At 41.1% G+C, this 23,461-nt stretch overlaps 2 protein-coding genes across 12 annotated transcripts in view; one reads left to right on the top strand and one right to left on the bottom strand.

The window, feature by feature from the left end:
* The window catches only part of PALLD (palladin, cytoskeletal associated protein), a 409,145-nt gene that overhangs the window by 34,841 nt on the left and 350,843 nt on the right, over positions 1–23,461 (bottom strand). For 6 of the 9 annotated variants that reach the window (XM_025462823.3, XM_049101108.1, XM_025462824.3 and 3 more), the window contains one exon: positions 6,511–7,134. The exons of the other annotated variants lie outside the window; for them this stretch is intronic. In XM_025462823.3, coding sequence (XP_025318608.1) covers positions 6,511–7,134 — 624 coding nt within the window. The remainder of the gene's footprint in view (positions 1–6,510; positions 7,135–23,461) is intronic. 9 annotated transcript variants of the gene reach the window in all.
* The window catches only part of CBR4 (carbonyl reductase 4), a 208,017-nt gene that overhangs the window by 97,287 nt on the left and 87,269 nt on the right, over positions 1–23,461 (top strand). Inside the window, exon 5 of one of the 3 annotated variants that reach the window (XM_049101114.1) lies at positions 9,674–10,609. The exons of the other annotated variants lie outside the window; for them this stretch is intronic. Coding sequence (XP_048957071.1) covers positions 9,674–9,801 — 128 coding nt within the window. The 3' untranslated portion in view covers positions 9,802–10,609. Of the gene's footprint in view, positions 1–9,673; positions 10,610–23,461 lie in introns of those variants that run through there. 3 annotated transcript variants of the gene reach the window in all.

Raw genomic sequence — 23,461 nt, 5'->3', positions numbered from 1 at the left:
GACAATACTGGGGGAATGGAATGAAAGAGGGAAAGGAGTTTAAAAACATGCCAAGAACTCTTGATTGGTTTCGAAAAAGGTGCAAATAACCTTTATTGAGTGGCATTTCAGTATTCAGCTCTGTTCTAGGTGCTTGGAATACAATGTTGAACAAAACTAAGTGACTCTACTTAGAAAAATTATATTCTATGTTGGGGATGGCAGAGAGATGGGAAGTTTTACTTCCCACCCCTTTGGGGTGGAAGGAGGGACATGGCAGGAGGGTGGTAAGTCCTATGATGGAACAGGGGTGTGAGTGGATGACTATATTACACAGTGAGGTCAGTCACAGGTGTGAGGAGGTGAAATTACTGCTGAGGCCCCAGTGAGTGTGAAGACCTACAGCAGAGCCGGGTAGGGCAAAGGTTTCAGGGGCTGAAGGAGCCTGAGGAAAGAGGTACAGGATACAGAACTTCTCACCCTGTGGAACCTCTTCTTTTTTTCAGGGAGTATCTCATCTGGATTAATGTAATTCAGAAAACACTTCAAGCAATTGCATTAAAAACTGAGCAGAGTTAAGAGTTAGTATAAAATGTTACAGTAGGAACCAAAATGGAGTCTTCCTTTCTGGGAGAGACAACAGAAAGAAAAAAACAGTTATAAGTTTTCAGGGCAAAATTTTGGCAACTGAGTTTGTTTTCCTATAAAACTAATTCTTTGTTGTAATGTAATGTAAAATGGCCATGGCGAGTTCTCCCAAATGGCACGACTTCTGATAAATGAAGAGCAACAACTCATTAGGAAATTTTAAAAAGGGTACTTGGTGACAAAGAGATGATCTCCTTTCATGATGGTTTGTACAATTAAACATAAAAATGCTTACATGCTTTTTTAAAGTAAACTGTTACTAAAACCAGAACTCTTCACAGAAACCCATACTCAGAAGCAGATCTTAGCCAGTAAACAATTCATATAAGCCTCCCACACTGAATATAAATACATCAGTGTATACACAATTCAGCCCAACTGTGCAAAAAATATTACTGGTCTGTTTACTCTAGTTTCAACAGTAAGTCACTCACCATTTACTATTCATGTGGCTGGGGGTAAAACATACACACAAGCATCTGGAAGGTAAAATCTTCCAGATGCAACCACCAACAAATCCTAGGAGGTTTTCTTTCTTTCTTTCTTTCTTTTTTTTTTTTTCTTGGCTACTGAATAATCTTGAAAGCATCCAGCCCTTGATATATTATTCCAGGTCAGTTCTGTTGGTGTATTCCAGAAACTCAGATCTCCAGAGTACAATATTGATTTAAAAGGTAATATGCCTATCTAGCAAACCAAAGAACCTATTCTAACTACTGAAAGTCCTCTTATTCTCTTCTCATATTCAGTAATATCTGACAGTAAGCTCCACAAAATCATTAACATGTTGGCCATGAGGAATCCTTCATATTCAAGAATGTAATGTGTGAATTAATATGTAAAAGAGCTTGATATACAGACTGAGTTTTTGTGTATCAATTCTATTTTTTCCTAACTGAATTTTATTATGAAGCCTAAACTGTTAGAGTACAAGTGGATAACTTGAACTCATACCTAATGGAAAATAGATGTCTTGGGATCCCCGGATAGCTCACGCCTGCCTTTGGCCCCAGATGTGATCCTGGAGTCCCAGGATCGAGTCCCACATCAGGCTCCCTGTATGGAGCCTGCTTCTCCTTCTGCCTGTGTTTCTGCCTCTCTCTCTCTCTCTCTCTCTCTCTCTGTCTCTCATGAATAAATAAATAAAATCTTAAAAAAAAAAGGAACTAATACTAACTAAAAAAAACACAGGACATAGATGGAATGGGTATACTTCTTATTCCTCCACTAAAGATAACTAAAAATCCTAGGAATTATGTATTTAAAAAAACAAGAATATTCTGAAAGGTGAAGAGATGAAGTGACTCTGGAAACCAAGGAATGGTATGGTGTTGAATTCCCTGATTTTTTTTCTTGTTTCATATATCTCAGACTTATAAGCTAAAAAAGCTGGCAAACTGGAAATGTAAATAGATGTCTTTATAAAAATATTAAGTTCTCTTCACATTGCCTTTTGGCTTCTCTAAAAAGTAAACTCACACACGTGTGCACAATATCACTACTTGGTAGAAAGCCACCCAGGATGAGCAGGTCTGATCCTGACCGGTTCTTGGGGCAGACAATTCAACGGAATCATCATCAGTCACCCCAGACCCCAAGACCTCACTTCGTATTTGCTAGAAAATACTCACCCGGAATTGGCTGCAACTTTCTGTGCAATCCTCTAAGATACTAGACACTAATGAATCCAATAACAAGACCCCGGGAAAACCTATAACCCCTTGAGGCCTCTGCCTCTGATGGGGAATGACAAGGCCCCCACCTACCTGTTTCCTGCAAGACAGGAGAAAGAACAGGAATAATGAGATAATGTCTGCAGAGTCCAATGCAGCTTCTGTCTTTTTGTTAGTTACTATCTAACCACTGTCTTGACTTGAGAACTGCCTAACGTACAAATAAATCTTTACAAACTTTTCCTTAGGACTTAGGGAATTCTGTTTTGTTGGTCTGCAGCTGTTTTCTTTGATCAAGAAATAGCAAACATCAGATTTATCTGAGATCAACCTGGGCAGTATACCCAAGGCTAAGTCCTACTACTCCCTCTCTGCTCAGGCTTATTCCAGAACCCTGGGAAATCCCCTCGCCTCTTGGCACTCTCACCTTGCATGAAGAGTGATGACAGGGTCCCCACCTACCTACCTGTTTCTTATAAATCAGGTAGAGAAAGAGGGACAATGAGATAGTGTCTGTCAAGAGCTGAGTGCCTAAAGAATAAAAGCTCTCATTAATACAACTATATAAAAGCTCTTATTGACACGTGCTTTACTTTTGACAAACATGGAGTGACATTTCAAACCAAAGGCCTACTTATACAACATGGTAGCTGTGGCTATGGGGCACTCCCTTAAGAGAAGAGATTCTAAAAATGTGAAGGTGGGCAAAACATTCAGTGCCATCTGGTTCTTGGGGACAGCTCTGACCTGATTCACCCTGTGACGTGGCACAGCTGCTCAGAGACCAGCAGAGACAGAGCTGCTGCACCCTTCCCAGGTGGATTCCCACGCTCTCGTAGGAGGTTTACCATGAGAGGAACAGGGTGACAGCAAGAGAAGCCATAAAACTATCAATTAAGCAGTTGTGAGGGGAGGAGAATACATGAATTTTATCGAAGTGGAAACAGGCTTCTTTCTAAGGTACATTTTTTCCTCACTGCCCCCCATTTGAGAGATTTAGTAGACTTAACATCTGAGAAGCTGCTAGTGACCCTGTATTCTCGGGGAAGAATGTAGCTGTCTGAAGAAAGAAAGGTGCTAGAGAAACTGGATATGCAGAAGTTCCCCAAACCGCAATCAGCCAATAATCACACACTGTTGTTGTGAGTCTGAGTGTAGCCCACTGTCACTGGCCTTCTTGACCTCGTGGTATATCCTGGCATCCGATGGCCTTTGTTTCCTGACTTGACCTCTGCTACCCACATGTATGAGAAACACAACCTTATCTCCATGGACTATTTAAAAACTTAGTGCATGACCAGCCTACCCTCTTCCGGATTAAAACAAGAACAATGTTAAACATACAAACAGAATAAAACAACCAGCATGCAACTTATGATTAGGAATACTGAGATAAGTGACATTTATATTTAAGATTTTGATAAAACAGGGCATGCAAAAAAAACAAAACAAAACAAACCAGGTAACACCTGGGTGGCTCAGTGGTTGAGCGTCTGCCTTTGGCTCAGGTCCTGGGATCGAGTCCCACATTGGGCTCCCCACAGGGAGCCTGCCTCTCTTTCTGCCTATGTCTCTGCCTCTCTGTGTCTCTTTAATGAATAAATAAATAAAATCTTTAAAACAAACAAAACAAAACCCCATAGTTCTACTTACCAGGTCACGTATAATCAATCCATTTACTGGCACTTCACGAATAGGGCAAAACCATTCAACCAGAGAAATTACACATATAAGTGGAACTGAATTTGCTATCATAATCACAAATTCACAGTGAAATAGAAATGAAAGTAATTTAAAAAATTCATTTGTCAACAGTTTGCCAGTTCCTACAAGTTCAAGGATGCCATAATTTTTAGTCATGGCAACCCTGAAAGGGACATTCAGCCTGTGGCAAATCATTTGGATTATTATGATGGAAAAAGAGCTCTTTTCATTTTTAATTCAGAACGCAAATGAGGGATCCCACAATATACCAGAGGAGAAACATGTTCCAAAAGTCACGTATCATACTAGAAGAAGGAATTCTTCCAAGTGTGATTTAGCAAAAAGAAAATTCCTTGAGACAAAAGGGTAATCATAATGGCTTATTGGACTGGCATAGAGATAAAAATCTGCAGCCTGGTATTGCCACTTATCTTTGGTGTCACAGTGTCTCTGTTTGAGTACAGTTCTTCACAGATTCCAGAAAATTAGTATTACTTCTCTGTAGGTTTTAAGAAATGGCAGGAGCTACTAGATTCTTTAGTGGTAACAATTATGAAATATTTTACTCCATAAAATTAATAACTGTGATAAATGATGATAAGGGACAAATGCTTCTGTTACTTGAGGGAAGCTCCTAGAACTGCATATATTCTTAAGAGAATTTCAAAGATCAGGAAAAAACTACTGTTTCTACTTAAGATGATAAAAGATAAAAGGCATAATGGCCCAACACCTTTGATAGTCTAGTCTTTGTTCAATTGGAGAAATATTACACAGGTAAGTGCTTATCTTCCTGGGAAACAAGATCTGGTACCATTTCCTAGTAAGAGGGACAAGAGTGTCATGCAGCAAACTCACTTTTTCAATCTAACAGCTTCTTTGTGGCAAGAGAATACTTCATTTCCTAGCAGCTAAATAAAAGAAAACCAACAAGCAGGGGAGAAAAACGAAAGTTTTCTCAGCCAAGTTGACTCACTCAACTTTCAGTAGAAGCCCATTATCACAACATTACTACACAAGCTCCTCCTTCACGCTACCTATTTACATATTCATTTGACTGAGCTTTTCCAACAAAGATTTGAGAAGAAGCCAGATTCAAATACAGAATTCATGCAATCAACATTTAGAAAGTGCCTAACGAAACAAAACACTGCTAACTGATGCTCCTTCATACATCTTGCCAAAGTCAAGCATAGCAATGCTCAAGTCTACGGTGGTATTAGGATATCCCAAAATGGGAAATTTTTTCATATGAATGAAAATAACCTGAACTTTAAAGTTTTCTCATTTTATTCTTTAGTGAGGATTCCGTCTTCTGTTGCTGACAGGTACTTGATTTTAAACTCTTCAGTAAAATGAGTATGTGCTATTTTTTAGTTATCAATAATATGGGCCAAACACCTGTATGATGGATTTCTTCTGAAGGCTTTAATGCACTTTTATAGTTGTTATTTATCCTCATAGATTTTCTATTTAAAGATTTCAGATGGAAAAAAAAAAAAGATTTCAGATGGCTGCCTCATCATCATTCTAACATAAGAAAGGACAAGTACTTAATCTGCAAACAGAAAAAATGAGACTGAGGATCCATGTATTCTCCCTAGGGATTAACTGCTATCCAGGGACAGAACTGGCACATCATCTCTTCACTAGATTGGACATGTCATCCCTTACTTGCATCAACAACACAAAGACATTTTGTATGTTTTTCTCCGTTCTGCTCAATCGTTACATATGTAAAGGCTTACTTTTTAATTTTCTTATTTACATATTTCAAAAACACTGGATATATACTTAACAACCAAACTCCTCCACACTTATTGTCATTCGGGTCTAAAATATTAAGATACATAGTTTGTTGGTAAGAGCATGGATCTGCAGTCAAGTAGACAGGAGTTCAAATCTCCGTTGAGTGGCTAATGTGACCCTGGGCAAATACTTTAACTACTGGAATCCTCATCTATCAGTAGGGCAGTGGTGCCTCTTAAGGGTGTATCAAATTAGGTAATGTACGTAATTTACTTAGCACAGTGCTCTATATGGTAGCCAACTCCACTATCATCAAAATTATTAAAGAGTCCTGCAGAGAGTTTTGAGTAGCTCTGATGAGAATCTTATTTAATGTCGAAGAGAAAGTACCGATCTTGGTCATGGGAAGGCAGAGAGTGTTACTGATCTGGGTGATGGGACAGGCAGAGAAAGTACTGGTCTGGGTGATGGGAAGGCAGAGAGAGTACTGGTCTGGGTGATGGGAAGGCACAGACAGTACTGGTCTGGGTGATGGGAAGGCACAGAGAGTACTGGACTCGGTGATGGGAAGGCAGCTCAGCCCGAATCGTTGGGCACGTTGCTGGGACCGGAATCCGGACACGGGCCGGAAGGGCGAGCGTGCGGTGGGTCCGCACCGCCGGGTGGCGCCTGGGGTGGGGGTGGGGGGCAGGAGCGCAGGGCTGCGGCGGGGGGGGGGGCAGCCCGGGGCAGGCGGGGGGGGGGCGCCGTCACTCACGCGGGGGGCACGCCCCTCGGCAGGCCCAAGGCGTTGACGGCCGCAGGCGGGGGCTGCGAGGGCAGCAGGGCGCTGAGGAAGGCCGCGGGCGTCTGGCTGTGGGCGAAGCGGGCCGTGGGCGAGGCGCACAGGGCGGCGGGCGCAGCCGAGGCGGCGCTGGGCAGCGGCGGCGGCGGCGGCGGCAGCGGGAACACGTCGGGCAGCGGGCAGGCCGTGGTGGGGCTGAAGGCCGGCGGCGGCGGCGGCGGCGGGGGCGACGGCGAGGACGGGCCCCACGGGGCCTCGGGGTCGAAGGGCGGTGAGAAGGGCGCGGGCGCGCGGCCGAACTGCTTCCGGGTCGGGGACAGCGGCGACGGCAGGCTGGACGAGCTGGGGCTGGAGGCTGGCGAGCCATGGCCCGACGCGGGGCCCAGGTTCTGCGCCGCGATGAACTGCTTGGGGCGCGCGTAATTGAAGGAGCCGGAGGCCTGCATGGCGGGCGCGGAGCGGGGGGCCAGCGCGCTCATGGGCTCGGGGGCGGCGGGCGGCGGCGGGGAGGGCGGCGGCGGGGGCGGCGGGGGCGGCGCGCCGGCCTCCTGCTCCAGGCGGACTTGGTGCTGCAGCTGCTGGAGTCTCAGAGGGTCCCTGCGGGGAGAGGAGAGCCGCACGGTCAGGCAGGGAGGGGGCGAGGGGCGAGGGGGCGAGGCGGCCACGGCCGGGCGGGGCCTCGGGACCGAGTGTAAGCCTGACCCGACGTGACCCACATCGGTCCACGTCCCCGGGGGTCCTTTTGTCGGACTTCCAGGAGCCACATTTCATGTTAACAAAACCAGACGTGTGAAGAGAGAAACTTTGGACGTGAGTCCTCAGTCCTCTCATTTGTCCTTTTTTTGGGGAGGAGAATTCTATCATGAGAAAGTTAAAAGCTATTTTGGGAAGATCTCGGTTAGTCCAATTTGCCTGCTTTAGTGCTGTCAACTCTGCATTCAGTAAACACCAAAGGGTGATTTGGGGGGTATTCCCCCCAAAATCTACTTTAATTGCTCCATTTGTTGCCTACAAAAACATACTACAAAATTTACTATCACCAGAATTTCAGTAGTCAACCCTGAATTGCCAATTATTTATACAAACCTTAATACACACTGAGGTTTTGCGATATGTCTGAAATACACAAGCAACACCTATCTTTAATATGTAGGTGTTCAGTAAGCAGTAACAAATTATTTTAGCATAATAATAATGCATCCTTAATTACCCAAGGGCTCTCCACTGAGAAGAGATAGTCTGAATTTTAACTTCTACAAAAGTTAGTAAGCAGCTAGCAATGAGCTAACATCTATTTTGCTCCAGTTTTCCTGGTTGGCTGAATTTTACATCCAAGATGTTTTCCTTTATTCAGTGGCCAATGGCTGTCAAAAGAAACCAACAGAAGGTGGCACTAGATCAAGCAGATAGAGCAGCCATGAATATGCAGAGCCATACTCCTAACTTTAAGCCTTTCATAACTAAAAAAAAAAAAAAAAAACCGCAAAACTTCCCTTAACCATAAGTTAAGTTAACCATAAGTTAACCATAAGTGTTTAATTTTCAAAATCATGCATTTAGAAATTCAAAGCAATGAAAGGAACTGAAGCTGCTGATCAAAGCAAAAAAAAAAAAAAAACTCAAGAATCAAGAAGATTTAGCTCTCTTAGCAAGTATCAGTAGATGTAGGAACATCCTTCCTGTGTCATCCGTCCTCTCCTATAATTATCCAGTAAAGTGAGTACACTTAAATCCACAAAAAGAACAAAAAATAAGTTGCTTGGGAACTGAAAAGTAGACGGTTCTATTATGTATATCAAGTATATACATGGTTCTATCTGCACAAAGCATCAAAGATTTCAACAAAGAACTTTGTGGGGTCAGTCCAATGGAACTCAACTGGAGCATTTGAAAAGCAGCCATGCCACTGCTAGGATTCACTAAATGGTGAAGCTGCAGATGTCAGTGTGGTTTGGGTCCACTGTCCAGCACATGCACTCCTGCATTCATGTATTTAGAATTGGCCCAGGAATAGAACTCATAAAAACCACCCAATAGCTCTAAAACCCATCATCAAGCACTCATGCTGAATCCCCAAATGCTCCTTTCTGATCTCCCTGCCTGTTCTATCACCTTATTTCTTACCATGTATCCTAGTCCTTGAATATTCATCATGAACATGGGTTGAGATGGGTTGTGTACCTGGGTTGAGAGTGATTTGTGTGGCCCTCTTCAGAGGCACTGCTCCTCTACTCTGGCCAGCTGGGCGCACCATGGTCAGAGCCTCACCTTATTTTAAGGTATTTTGAGCTTGGCCTGGCATCAGCAAATAGCTGTGTGCAGTGGCTCTGGCAAGGCTGTTAGAAACCTAGCATTCCCTATGTCTGGTGTCAGGATTCCTCTGCCCCAAGATGAGGGACTGGCTCCTGAGTAGCCAGTCTTCAAAGAAGCCAGGGCAGGAAAGCCCAGACTACCACCCTATTCTGACTCTCCCGGGGTCACACCTACTCATTCGACCATTCAAAACAGCCACCAAGTTTGTTAACCCATGTGGGCTTAAAGCTGCTGACATGCTACTTTTAGTAACAAGTGACAGTTCAAGAAAGTCTTAATATAACATTTCATAAGAAATGAACAGGCATTCTTTTTTTTTTTTTTTTTTTTTTTTAATTTTTTTTTTTTTTTATTTATTTATGATAGTCACAGAGAGAGAGAGAGAGAGGCAGAGACACAGGCAGAGGGAGAAGCAGGCTCCATGCACCGGGAGCCTGATGTGGGATTCGATCCCGGGTCTCCAGGATCGCGCCCTGGGCCAAAGGCAGGCGCCAAACCGCTGCGCCACCCAGGGATCCCTGAACAGGCATTCTATTGACCTGGTTACTAGTAGATACTACAGTGAAGAACTCTGTTAGGTTTCTACTCCCCCATTTTGCACTGGGCAAAGATTAAAATATGCAGAGAACTAGACAGGTAGGAAGGGAGAGTAAAACAGTTATTTTGAATCATTGAGTATCTGCCTTAATTTCTGGCAAATCATAATATTTTAAAGAATACTTGAATTAAATGGATCTGACACCTGGATTTTGAGATGATGAAAGGCACAATTCTAAGTCATTTTCTCAGTCCTTGTTTTTTTTTTTTTTTTTTTTTATAAAAGTTGATTTTCACAGAGATAAAAAGGCAAATGGAATGAAAGGCACCAGAAACGTCTTTGGAAATTACTTAAATGTTATAAAAATTCATCACTTCTCTTTCCCCATTTTTTTCCTGCTGTCTTTTTTCTGAAAATGAAACTGAATTGAACTTCTTGGAAGTACTGTGGAAAGGCTGAAAAGTTAAGAGTTCTGGACGCCCTAGTCGCAAGGATGACACTTTGAGCATCATATTAAAGTCTTTGGTTTTGCACAACTCCATCTACCCCCCCCCACACACACACACAGCATCAACCCCAATTCAAAAAGTCTAAGGAATGTCCTACTCTTACTCCTCCTTCAATTTTAAAGGCTTCAATACTGAAGGAAATGAGATGTCTGGACTTTTGATTATGCACCTGTCACAGCCCATTTACAAATGGGGAAACTTCAAGTAACTTGCTCAAGGTCACAGAGCAGGTTACCTGGAGAGCCAGGTTAGATTTGTGTCTGTGTCTGGCTTCTTTAACTGCACCAAGTACGTCAACATAGAAGAACCCCCATCTCGGATGCAATTAAAAAATTCTGTGGTCATCTTTCCCTTCTAAGAATTTTTCCCACTCATGCCTCCACGAAGCCATGGCATGAGGACTTTCGGGATCTGAATCATCAAAGTTTTAAATTTTTACATATTTAAGACTATATTTAAGAATATCTAACTTCAAACTTGAATCTTTTTAGAGTGAAATGGTACAAAGATGAGAAGATCTTCACGGCTCAGAAAGGGACTATGTAAATACGAAGTCAGTGGATGCCCCTCTTCCATTACAGAAAATCAAGAGCCCAATGGTTTAGACATTGATTTTTAAGTAGAACAGTTTTACAGACAATTGGACGGGACAAAGATTTAGATTTGACAGGGATAAACAGAGATGTAGAACCTGACTTACTTGCCAATTCAGTAATCTCTCTTGCCACTAGATTAAAGAAGCTGTGGAAAGCACAACTGGCCAAGTGACAGTGGTTCAGGAGAAGAAGGCTGGCCTCAAGCTGGATGGCACTGGCATGGAACCCAACTCCACCAGCTACTCCCCACAGCTAGTAGCTGTGGGGCCACCACGAGGATTAAGCGAGCACAGTGCCTGGTTGACAGTGTGTGCTCTAGAGACATGTCACGGCATGGAAGAACCACTACATCAGTTCCGGTTACTGTACAAAATGGACCTTAAAAAAAAACATGCAGATAATGTTCTACTTACTGCAAGAGAATTTTCTTCTTTATCTGTTCCCACTGCACGTGGTGGCCCTTCTTGGACTCATGAAACCACAGCAGGGTGGGAGATGAGAGACAGCACTAATTATACACCTAGCACTGGATTGACTCATTTTTCAACAATCCTGGGAGGTTGGGATCTTCATCCCCATTTCAGGGCAGCCCAGGTGGCTCAGCGGTTTAGCACCACATTCAGTCCAGGCCGTGATCCTGGGAACCCGGGATCAAGTCCCACATCAGGCTCTCTGCATGGAGCCTGCTTCTCCCTCTGCCTTTCTCTGTCTCTCATGAATAGATAAACAAAATCTTTAAAAACAACAACAACAAAAAGACTCCCCCCTAGTTTAGTGAGGTCAAGTAATTTGTCTAAGGGCAAAACCTGGATGTGAAGGGCTGGTTGGCTTGAAAGTCTTGCTTCATCATTCTCTCCAAAGTGCTCAGTAAACAAACAAAAAAAAGGTTTATTAAAATGTTAGCTTATTATTACTACATATCACTTTTTCTCTGGGGACTGCAGCCCAAGCTCAAAATAAATGATGTGAAAGTAAATTTCTGGAAAACAACTTTTATGTAAATTGGAAATTCCCAGTATGTCTCTCTGGAGCAATGTCTGGATTGCAAGAAATAATTTACCCTCTGCTCATATTAATAAAGATGGAGTATTCATAATTGTCTGGAGAAACTCCTGGGATTGTGAAGCTGGAAAACATTTGTGCTTTCAGAATAAATATGCTGTTGGTTTATATATTTTCTTTAGTTTGCTAATTGTGTGATACAGAAGCCGTTGTATGATGAAGAGGTGCAGTACTGCGACCCTCTGAACCAAGAGCTCTGCTGGTCCTGCTATTGATAAACACTTGGAAGGCAAGGAGTGTGACCTCCAGCACCCTCACAACACACAACTGAACATCACACATGGCAGACACACACTTTCAGTGGCAGAAACCATATTAGTTTCTGTATCCTGCTGGGCTCAGCAGGTAAATTTAGTAGGGTCGTCCATACTGGACCGGGGAATTTTGAGAATTTTCAAACGAAGGTAGGTAAATGAATTAGGGAATAAACTGGTGTTCCCACAACAGCCCTCTCCGGTTGGGATTAGCTCAGTATCAGGTGTAGGAGAGAACTCAGTATGTTAATTCTGGGAACTTATAAAATAGAACTCCTACAAGGGCTCAGTTCAGGGAGTACTGATTAAAGTCCATCTGCTTTATTATATTAGTACTTCAAATGTCTTGTTCTTGTCTCTATTACTCATACTTTAATTTATGTCTTTATATCACATGAATGAGGTCCACCTGATGAGGGTCAATATCAACTCGCTTTATTTAGCACTAACTTTTTAATGCCTCTTGGTAAAAGGTACAAACTCAGTCTTGAGAACAATCATTTATACAATAAAAATGAGTTAATATAAGCCAATGAGAATGTACTACACCGGGTTTGCGGGCAGGTTGTAAGTGCAAAAATGACTAGTCATTTTCATAGTCAAAAATGACTATGAAATTTAAATACATTCTCTCTAAGGTTGGGAGAGAGGGCAGGGATAGAAGATTTGGATTTTCTACAAAGTACCATCAACCAGGGAATGTTAACATCAAAACTGACCACTGCTTGGGAATGTGTGTTTAACATTTACTGCATAATGACATAGGTTTCTTTATAAAAGCCATGTTCTTTGATCTTTAATTTATTCTGTGCCTTTTGTAAATCATCCTGACTCTTTAGATAGAACTGGGATGGACCACAATTAATTACATAGGAGGGTTCAGGGAAGAAGTGACCTGAGTGAAATCAGCACACGACTGGAGCCTCTTTTAGAAAAAAGACTCATCCTTTCCACTCAGAATAAGAACTGCATCTGGCTCTGCTACAGAAAAACAGTAGCTCTTTATGTCTTAATATATAAAGCTGATGTCTATCTGAGGTCAATCCATGTACCATGAGAGAAGGGTGAGGAGCCACTGCTGACCAATTCATAATCCTCCTGGGAAAGTCTCTGGAATATCAAAGGATGGCTGTGGCTCTCACATGGCTCAGGGAGTGAGGACGAAAGGGCTGGGATGGTGCTGGAACAAGGGCCTCAGAACGTGAATCCTGCAGCTGGCTTTCCCTTTAGGGGGTCTGTGGGGTACATCAATGGTCCTTTGGCTTTGTGAAGGCTGTGGTCCAAGCATTTATACTCCTACCAAAAGAAAAGGTTGTATCCCAACTGAACCGTATGTGATAAGGGACAGGCTCCCATGGTGTTTGCAGGTCCTAAGCAGTAAGTCTGACGAATCTAGATGAGATTCAACACTGGTGTCACCTTCTTTAGGGGAGGAATGTGAGGTCAGGTTCTAAAAGCATCAACTCAACATCATAGTTCAGTGCCTTAGATCATTTTCATTTCTGTTGCCACAGAGGCTAGGGGAAATACGGGTAGATACTAGTTGCTAATTCTTATAAAAACTGCAAATATAGTGGACGTTAACAGAAATACAGACTGTTCCCAGCTGAACATGTTTGGTATTAATTCTTAACACAAAGCGCACCTTCGAAGAGAAATGTGGTTTCTAACCTTTTTTGTCAGTACTTGAGGCAATGTCACTGATCTCATTTCTAACCAAAATACCAAAAAAAAAAAAAAAAACCACTCCCCGTGAGACAGATGCTAAGGAATTTTCATGTCTTAAGCTTTAAATTTCTCTGAGATTTTAAAGAATTGGGAGTGGGGTTGGGGGAAATGGACAGATACTTAACTTTGAGAAGTCTTATAATGAGATGAAGAATTCATGGTATATTTTAAGGTTTCATATGGTTAACATTTCTTCAAATTTCCATTTTATCATTGAGAGGCTTGTCCCATCCCTCCTGTGTCATTTCCACCTTAGTTTATGTTTGCTGAACCAAATATATCTACAACAGTATGCATTTTGTACTTGTAAGAATGTATTACTAGAGGCAAAGTGTCTTATCTTTCCAAAGAAATAATGGTCATCTACTCACCAAGTGGCTTTAATATGCTCAGAGAACAAAATAGCGATTCTCTCACTTCTCAACACCTTCTATTTTTATCTTCAATTTCTCTCTGCGTTCCCATATAAGAAGCTCATTGGCTGAATTTAATTACAATCCTCAGATTTCTCTATTCCATCAGGCAATATGGCACTCCAGCCCATGCCACTGCATTGTTCTAAGGGAGTACAGGTATCCCGCCCATAAAGCCACTATCACACAGGCTATCTGCAAGAACACAGAGTCACCCAAAGAAACGTTCAAATAGTTCAACTCCAGTTCAGCCACCAACTGTTTATGACTTTGGATAATTGACTTCATCAAAGACCCATTCCCGGCTTTAACATATGAATTTATAATGTAGTATCTGTAAGGTCCTAGATTTCAGATTTAAGATCCTTACTCTTCAGTTGGGTACATTTAAAAATAACAAAGAAACTGAGGAGTAAAAAGGAGCTCACAACCTCCCAAGCCCAAGCCTGGTGTGTATTCATATACATATTTTAATCCTATGCATATGCTGTTTTGACACCCATTCAAACTGTCTCTGAAAACTGAGTATGCAAGAATGAAACTAGACCACTCTCTTGCACCATACACAAAGATAAACTCAAAATGGATGAAAGATCTAAATGTGAGACAAGATTCCATCAAAATCCTAGAGGAGAACACAGGCAACACCCTTTTTGAACTCGGCCACAGTAACTTCTTGCAAGATACATCCACGAAGGCAAAAGAAACAAAAGCAAAAATGAACTATTGGGACTTCATCAAGATAAGAAGCTTTTGCACAGCAAAGGATACAGTCAACAAAACTAAAAGACAACCTACAGAACGGGAGAAGATATTTGCAAATGACGTATCAGATAAAGGGCTAGTTTCCAAGATCTACAAAGAACTTATTAAACTCAACACCAAAGAAACAAACAATCCAATCATGAAATGGGCAAAAGACATGAACAGAAATCTCACAGAGGAAGACACAGACATGGCCAACATGCATATGAGAAAATGCTCTGCATCACTTGCCATCAGGGAAATACAAATCAAAACCACAATGAGATACCACCTCACACCAGTGAGAATGGGGCAAATTAACAAGGCAGGAAACCACAAATGTTGGAGAGGATGCGGAGAAAAGGGAACCCTCCTACACTGTTGGTGGGAATGTGAACTGGTGCAGCCACTCTGGAAAACTGTGTGAAGGTTCCTCAAAGAGTTAAAAATAGACCTGCCCTACGACCCAGCAATTGCACTGCTGGGGATTTACCCCAAAGATACAGATGCAATGAAACGCCGGGACACCTGCACCCCGATGTTTATAGCAGCAATGGCCACAATAGCCAAACTGTGGAAGGAGCCTCGGTGTCCATCGAAAGATGAATGGATAAAGAAGATGTGGTCTATGTATACAATGGAATATTACTCAGCCATTAGAAATGACAAATACCCACCATTTGCTTCAAGGTGGATGGAACTGGAGGGTATTATGCTGAGTGAAGTAAGTCAATCGGAGAAGGACGAACATTATATGTTCTCATTCATTTGGGGAATATAAATAATAGTGAAATATAAATAATAGGAGAAGAAATGTGTGGGAAATATCAGAAAGGGAGACAGAACGTAAAGACTGCTAACTCTGGGAAACGAACTAGAGGTGGTAGAAGGGGAGGAGGGCGGGGGGTGGGAGTGAATGGGTGACGGGCACTGGGGGTTATTCTGTATGTTAGTAAATTGAACACCAATAAAAAATAAATTAAAAAAAAAAACTGAGTGTGTTATTTCCTATAAACAGAAATAGATTTTGAAGGCTTTAGAGAAGCAAACTAAAATCCTTCCACAAAGGATTCTTATAAAATCTTTTAAGAGGAAGGATGCTTTTATTCTATAAACAATCATCACCTCATCAGTTAACATTAATTGAATTTTTTTCTTCATGTAGATGAATTCTACACATCAATTCTGTCCATAAGTTAAGAAAAATAGCTTTGGGGTCTTGTGTGTCTCAAAACAGCTCACATGGGAACTGGGTTGGATGTGGTTTTGTAGAATGTTCTCTCTTAGAGAACCATGAACTATTTCAGTGGCTCAAGAACTGCTCAGCATTCTGTGAATATATCCTGACCCTCTTTCCACACAAAACCTCTTTTGTCCTTTGTCCTGATTTTGTAAACCTCCTAAAAAATTAAGGTATTTGCTTGACCATAAAGATACGGGTTACATTGTGCCCTGGATCTGTAATCCCTAAATGCCAGTCCTTTCTCGTTCTCACTCTTCCTTCCTCTGCAGCATCTGACAATGCAAGCACCTACCCACTCCTTCTCGAAGCACTCTTCTCGCCACCATCATCACCACCACCACTGTCCTTGCTCTCCTGTGTTTCCCTCATGGCTTCTTCTCCAGCCCTTTGACTATGGGTGTCCCCCCAATATCAAACTTCCCAATCACTCCCTAATCTATCTCTGATTCAGACCCCAGTCCTGAATTCCAGTTCTCTTGCCCAGTTCATAAAACATAAACTTACCACACCGAAGACAGTGTGCCACTCCCTCCTCTTGAATTTCCTCCCCCTAATAACGGCTGATAATTCAAAGATCCCCACAATTTGGCCCAGAGCAGTCCTAACTTCTTATCTCTAACTCCTGCTCTATCTCCACATTTTCATCCTTCCTAATTAGTCTCCTTGTCCTGCAAACTTTCATTGGCTTTTCCTTCTTAGCCTTCTCAAATCTCTTGGAAACTACCTCTCTCCCCCCGGCTTCTCTATCGCTTTGTGCCCCTTTCGACATCTCTCTTTCCTTGAAGTCCTCCCCAGAAATATCTAACAATTCTTTCTCCCTCTTGCAAGCTATGCCAGTCCTCAAGCAGTGACATTTTACACCCACACCCACAAGCCCGATCTAGAGCCAGGTTTGTGGTCTCTGTGCTCTCTTGGTAATGATTGCAACATTTTGCTCGTAGACATCACCACCTGTGAGGAGCTCACCAGGCATCATTTTATGAGGAATATAGGAAGGTGAAACAATCCGAGCTCTTAGAATGATGACAGCACTTATATTCTGGTTTTTTAGTATCTAAAATATGAGACTCCCATCCCCCAGTTGGGAGTGTTCGTGAAGTTGGTAGCACAAGTTCCGAATTTGGCATCTGTGTGGCACTCCATCATGTTCCAGGCAGCGGAAGTCTGTACCAGTGCCCAGTTTCCATTTTATTTGGTTATCAGTCAGAAGTGCCTAAGTTGATGTTTACCTTAAGGAAAAGTGTCTCAGGGATATTTTCAGAACTTGCTGAGAACTGGAGTCGTCCCTAGGCATTTCTTTTCTTTAGAAGGGACCATAGTTGCAATGTTCTCTTTCAAAGCATAGATTGCATCCTAAGATAACAAAGTCGGCCCCTGAACCGAAGGAGGAAATGGTTCCCTGTGTATCCATTGTGTAGCAGCTCATAAAGATCTAATAGTGCGGTATGAACACGGCTGCGCCGGATGCCCGTGCTGCAACCTGAAGCACTCATGTCTGCCCGCAACTTCATGTTCCTATCTGGACTCATTTTTCAAGTGTTGGGGAGCACTGCCAGGAGTTCCTACCAGCTGATACTGAGTTAAAGAATATGTAGGTGGAAGCCATGCTTTCTTTCTGGGAGGAGGCGGCCATTGGTTGGAGACATGGCAGCAAGCATTCATAAAAGCAAGTAATGACTCACCAGTCGGTGAGTAATTGGATGAGTTCCTTTTTTTTTTTTTAAGATTATTTTAGAGAGAGAGAGAGAGAGAGAGAACAAGAGCGGGAGGGGCTGAGGGAAAGAGAATCCCAAGTAGACTCTGTGCTGAGCACCAAGCCCAACATGGGGCTTGATCTCATGATTCTGAGGTTGCAACCAGAGCTGAAATCAAGAGTCAGACGCTTAACCAACTGAGTGAGCCACCCAGGCGTCCTGGAGTGAGTTCCTTCTTAAAATCAGTTTCCTGAAACTCCAAGAGAAGTGGTCATCTGCTTTTATTATCTACCATTCTTGTCTTCATCTGGTAAAAGCAGTTTATCGTTTCCTTTACAGGTCAGTGTCTACTCTATTCCTTGTGGGTCTACCAGATATAATCCTCCAACCTTTGGAGGGTCACAGGGTGAGCATGTGACCTAGGACTAGCAAATCATTGTTGGCTTCACCAAATCATTCAAGGTTAAATGTATGATCCAGGTCAGACTGGGCCAATCAGGATTTCTCACACTGAAGACAAGAAGGACCTATATGTCTCTCTGTCCTTTGATGGCTAACTAGAAGGACAGGATCCCTCAGAGGTGCTGGCTGCCGTGGAAGAGACTATAAAAAGGAAGCCAATACATTAAAAAAAAAAAAAAAAAGCCATTGTTGAGAAATAAAAGACAACAGAGGTAACCTGGGATGCTATCTTAGCACTAGATCCGGATAGCTCTCAGATCAGTTTTATTTCTGAATTCCATGTACAAAAGTAACTGGTCCTCTCCGTTTTTTGGGGGGTTTTGTTTTGTTTTGTTTTTTTTGCTTAAGTTAGTTCAAATGTTCTCTAACACTTCAAAAAAAGTAGCCTTGGAGACCGACCAGTCACTAATCCAATTTCCTTATTTTACAGATAAGGAAATAGAAACATAGACTAACTACACAAAATTATCAGCTGGTCAATGCCCAAGGCCTGACAAGAGCATCTTGCCTATGAGAATAATATTAAAAATTAATAGCAGGGCACCTGCGTGGCTCAGTGGGATAAGCATCTGACTCTTGATTTCAGCTCAGGTCATGATCTCAGTCAGAGTCCTGAGATGGAGCCACACATCCAGCTGCATGCTCAGCAGGGAGTCTGCATGAGATACTCTCTCTCCCTCTGTCCTACCCGCCCCCCTCTCAGATAGATAAAACCTTTAAAGAAAATTAATAGCACTACCTGAAGCTGATGAATCAGTAAATAATGACTACATATACTGTTTATAAAATTGTGAAAGAAACCATCAGAAGTCTAAAAACAAATGGCTAAAAAAAGTGTTGATCTCTGGAGAGTAAGACTAGAATGAGGTGGAGGCAGTCTTTTATTTTTGCATTTCATAGCCTCCTATACTAGTAGTTTGAGTATTTTTTAACCTTGTACATGTAAAAATACGTTTAAAATATAAAATTCTTAAGATATTCAAATTATAATCATATTAATTCTTAAAACATATCAAATTCCCAAAGCTTCTATTTTAAAGACAGTCACATGGTAAAAGACGATACAATGCTCTTGTCTTAATAATGAAAGATCCGAGAAGCAAGAGAACATCTATTCCATGTATCTGAAGTCTCCTGGGGAGGCCCTTGTCCAAAGACTTTAATCAATCATGACAACCACTACTACTATTGGTACCAAGAGCTTCATTACCACCACTGCTCCTACTGATCACAGAGAACTCTTGCTGAGCACTTGCTATGTACCAAACACTATGAGGAGTACTTAATCTATACCAACGATACTGAATCTTTATAAAAGCCTAAGGAGATAAGACCTCACTTATCTCCATTTTACAGATGAGGAAACTGAGGCACAAAGTTAAAAAGTAAGTTGCTCAAAGTTACACAGCTGGAAAGTAGTGCCAATGGGCTTACACTGAGGTGGTGTGGCTCATGAGTCTACTGTTATGGTATCTCTCATCAAGGCAGCAGGACTTATCTAATACTGCAAGTGCACTATGATCCTTTCAGCCACAGGGGACCTTTGTAATGTGGGTTCCACCCAAAACTGGCTCTATCACTCCCATCCCTTTGTTTCTTTGTTACTGGGATAACAACATTGCAATGGAGCCTAAAACAGCTACCCAGAGAGACAACTTGGCTCTGACTAGAAGACATTCCACATGTACAATTTTAGATAGGGAATGCTTTATGTCTCATATGCTATGCTTTGCAGACTTTTATTTCTTGGGGAAATTGCCACTGAGCTACTCAGTGCTTTCCCCAGCAGAAGTAACTATGCCACAAATTATTTGTATGGCCTTGACTAAAATGGGTCTAAATTTCTTCTTATCTGTGAAATAGAAAGTTGGACTATTTTAAAATAGTCCCTTAAAAATATATATTTTCAAGTTCTTCCAAGCTATAAAATCCACAATCTCATCTTTGAAGATTGGACATGTGCATATTAATTTGTTGTGTTACTGCATCTTTGAAGAGATTGCATCACTAAATATGCTGGAATTAAAAAAAAAATATGGTATCCTTCACACACTGATGAACAACAGTTATAAAGATGACTTTTTTAGATTTCTGTTAACATAAACTCATCGGGCAGCCCTGGTGGCTCAGCGGTTTAGTGCCACCTTCAGCCCAGGACATGATCCTGGAGACCTGGGATCGAGTCCCACATCAGGCTCCCTGCATGGAGCCTGCTTCTCCCTCTGCCTGTGTCTCTGCTTCTCTCTTTCTTTGTGTTTCTCATGAATAAATAAATAAATAAAAATCTTTTAAAAAATAAATTATAGAAGCCCATCGATGAAGAGGTAAACATTTCTGAATAAGTAAGCTGCCAATAACATTTTCTACATATTTCAATCTCCCAAGGGTAAATAAATGAGAGGAACGCACAGTTGGACCCCAGTACTCAAAGAGTAATAGATACTCACTTAAAGGCTGACTGCTGCTAGTTTCAATGTTAATGATGGAGATATTCAAGCTCAGGGTTCCACAGTGTGCCTGCACACATTGCCTGATCACCAGGCACCAATTCCAACCTTTCATCCGAAGAGGGAAAAGGTTCTTGAAACAACTCAAAAATGCATTTTGGCAAACTCAAGATATGTAGCTTAGCAGCATGCACTCAGAGACTTGTGACCCATGGAAAAGAACTGTTAAATTTTAAATGGCTTTGACCTTTCTTAGCTTATGGCCAACTGACCTTGACATTCCTTAGAGGCCAAGGGATGAGCTGCAGTAATGACAATGCTGACTGACCTTCCCCCTCAGGATGCAGATCCATTCCTGGCAGCAGTAAATGAAGTTTATCCAAATGTGTCTTGGGAAGGACCATAATAAATGAGGTTCCCTCCCTGAGAAATGACTAAAACCATTAAAATAATTCTTAGATAAAACAGCCCAATTAATTAATGTAATTACTCTTAAGAAAAAAATGAGAGAACTCTATGATAGTTACACAAAGCTTCAATGTGGTTATATATGACTGTGTATAGTCAAGAGGCATTTACTGACCATTCCATTAAAAGGAGTATTCTCTAACATGATATTCATGACATCACAATATGATAAAAGCCCTGCAACATCTTGAAATGCCTTTTGAAAGAAAACTTTTTATAGTATATTCAGCTACAGTTTTGAACTTGTTTCACTATACTTCATTAATCGTTTCCAAAACATATAAATAATGAGGTTTGCTGTACACTACACTGGGTTTATGATTAGATTTTAAATTTTTATATATTAGGTGGCCCTTCATTGAGCGAAATCATATATGCCCCTGGATAGGCTTATTCTTTTTAAAATTTAAAACAAATAATGGAAAAAGCTACTTGAGTATAAAATATCTGTATGATGATGTAAACAGGAGATTCACAGAATGACAGATGGAAGGAACCTGGATCATCTTGTATGGCAGAGTATCTCGCAGGAGACCACTGACAGAGCTTCAATTAATAACAAGGTTTTTTGCTTTTAGCCCCTTCAAGTGAAGATACCAAGATATAAACTTCTCTCACTAAAAGGCTTTCATTAACAAACCAAAAAGTCCTTTCTATAAGAATACAGCTAAGTAGTCCAAAGACCAAAAGAAAAATATGCTGTAAATCAGACAGGTTCCGACAAGGGCTCTTCCTTCCCAGAAGAAGAAAGGGTGTCCCCTTGCTTAGGAATCATGCAGAGCTGTTTGTCTAATGGTGTTATGTCCTAATACAGCCCACACATTCGTGGGTGTGTATGTGTGCAGAGACCCATGCATCTGACTAGATACAGTATCAGCATAATGCACATTTTCAAGTTTAAATATGATAATAAAATTATTGTCTAAGGACTATAGTCCTCAGTCCTTATAATAAAAATTATAGAATAATTATACTTTTATTCCTAACTTGACCTTCCAAGTATGATCTTCTGTCTTAATGGTGGCCACCAGTAAAGAAAAGCATGTCTGTAATCTCAGAACAAAGAGTTCATACCAGGGAAACAAAATTAGTATGAATTTTTGTTGTTAATGCCTTCTAAGTAAGATGGGATTAATGTGATAAGGATAGAATAAATAAGAGTTATGAATTTATTAGCGATTTTTTTTTCTGGCTGTGGACATTTCTTGGTCTCTAAAATATATGAGTAAATCGAAGATCCACAGAATTTACAAAAATGTCAACATGAGCCAGAGGACATTAGTCACTTATGGTTTATCACACACACACACACACACACACACACACACACACTCCTTTAAAGAGGGTTATACTATCCTATCCCTTAGGTAAGCTCCCCCTTGGAAGGCAATGGGGCAGCAGGAGGTCACTCCTTACCTAAGCGATATGGAAAAGCTCCTCTGCATGGTGCTTTCCCTAAAGTATTTGGTATTTGCAAATTTATCCATAACCTTTCATTTCCAGTGAAGTTTTAGTATCCCCACCTTCTCCTGGAGACGGAAAGTTTGTCTTTATAACCTCTTTTCATTCACCTGGTCTAATAATACTCAGTTTAAATTTACCCTGATAAATACCCTGTAACATTTTTAGTTTCTTGCCCATAAACAAAATACTGCCACCAAGTTTTGATTATGGAATTGGCTGGAAAAACAAGGCACTGGCATAATCTTTTTGACCAACAGAATTTAACTTTTTTTTTTTGGCTTAGAGAATTAAAGCACAAGGATAATGATAGCTTCTGAAAATCAGCATAGTAGTCCTAATGAAACCTTTTCTTTTTAAAATTGAACTTGTAATTATAACCAGTAACTGCAGACATTTCTATACAATATTCCTTTTTATCTCTTTTGGAATTAAAGTCTTTATATTAGAGTGCACATGACAAAAATGCAAAAACAAATCCTATTTGATTTCCATATGCAGAGAAGAAAAGAACCTTGACCCACAACTCAAAACTATATATAAAAAAGTGATTTATATGACTCTTTAAGTTGACTACAAACCAAAACTACAAAATTTTAAGAACACATAGGAAAATCTCTGCTACCATACGTAAGGCAAAGATTTCTTAGGTATGACACCAAAAGCATGATCCATAAAAGAAAAAAAAAAAACTGCTAAATTGGACTTCATTCAAATTAAAAATTCATACTCTCCAAAAAGTAAAAAATAGAAAAAGGACACCATGACAAGTATGTTTACTCCATACTTTCTTCCTCCTAATCCAATCTCCAGTCCCAGCATTAACTAAACACTGTTCATCATTCCTTGTGTTCCCTCCCATGCAAGGCCATATTTGTAAAAACATGTGGTATATACTATACGGTAGTTCTATTGCTATTTATAACAAGATTTTTTTAAAACACAAAACTTTCATATTCAACACATTTATTAGATTATTCACTTAGTCCCAT

Source organism: Canis lupus, chromosome 25, assembly GCF_003254725.2.
Source record: "Canis lupus dingo isolate Sandy chromosome 25, ASM325472v2, whole genome shotgun sequence".
Classification (NCBI taxonomy): domain Eukaryota; kingdom Metazoa; phylum Chordata; class Mammalia; order Carnivora; family Canidae; genus Canis; species Canis lupus.
The sequence above is the reverse complement of the archived record's forward strand: the minus strand, read 5'-3'. Positions and strand labels throughout refer to the sequence as shown.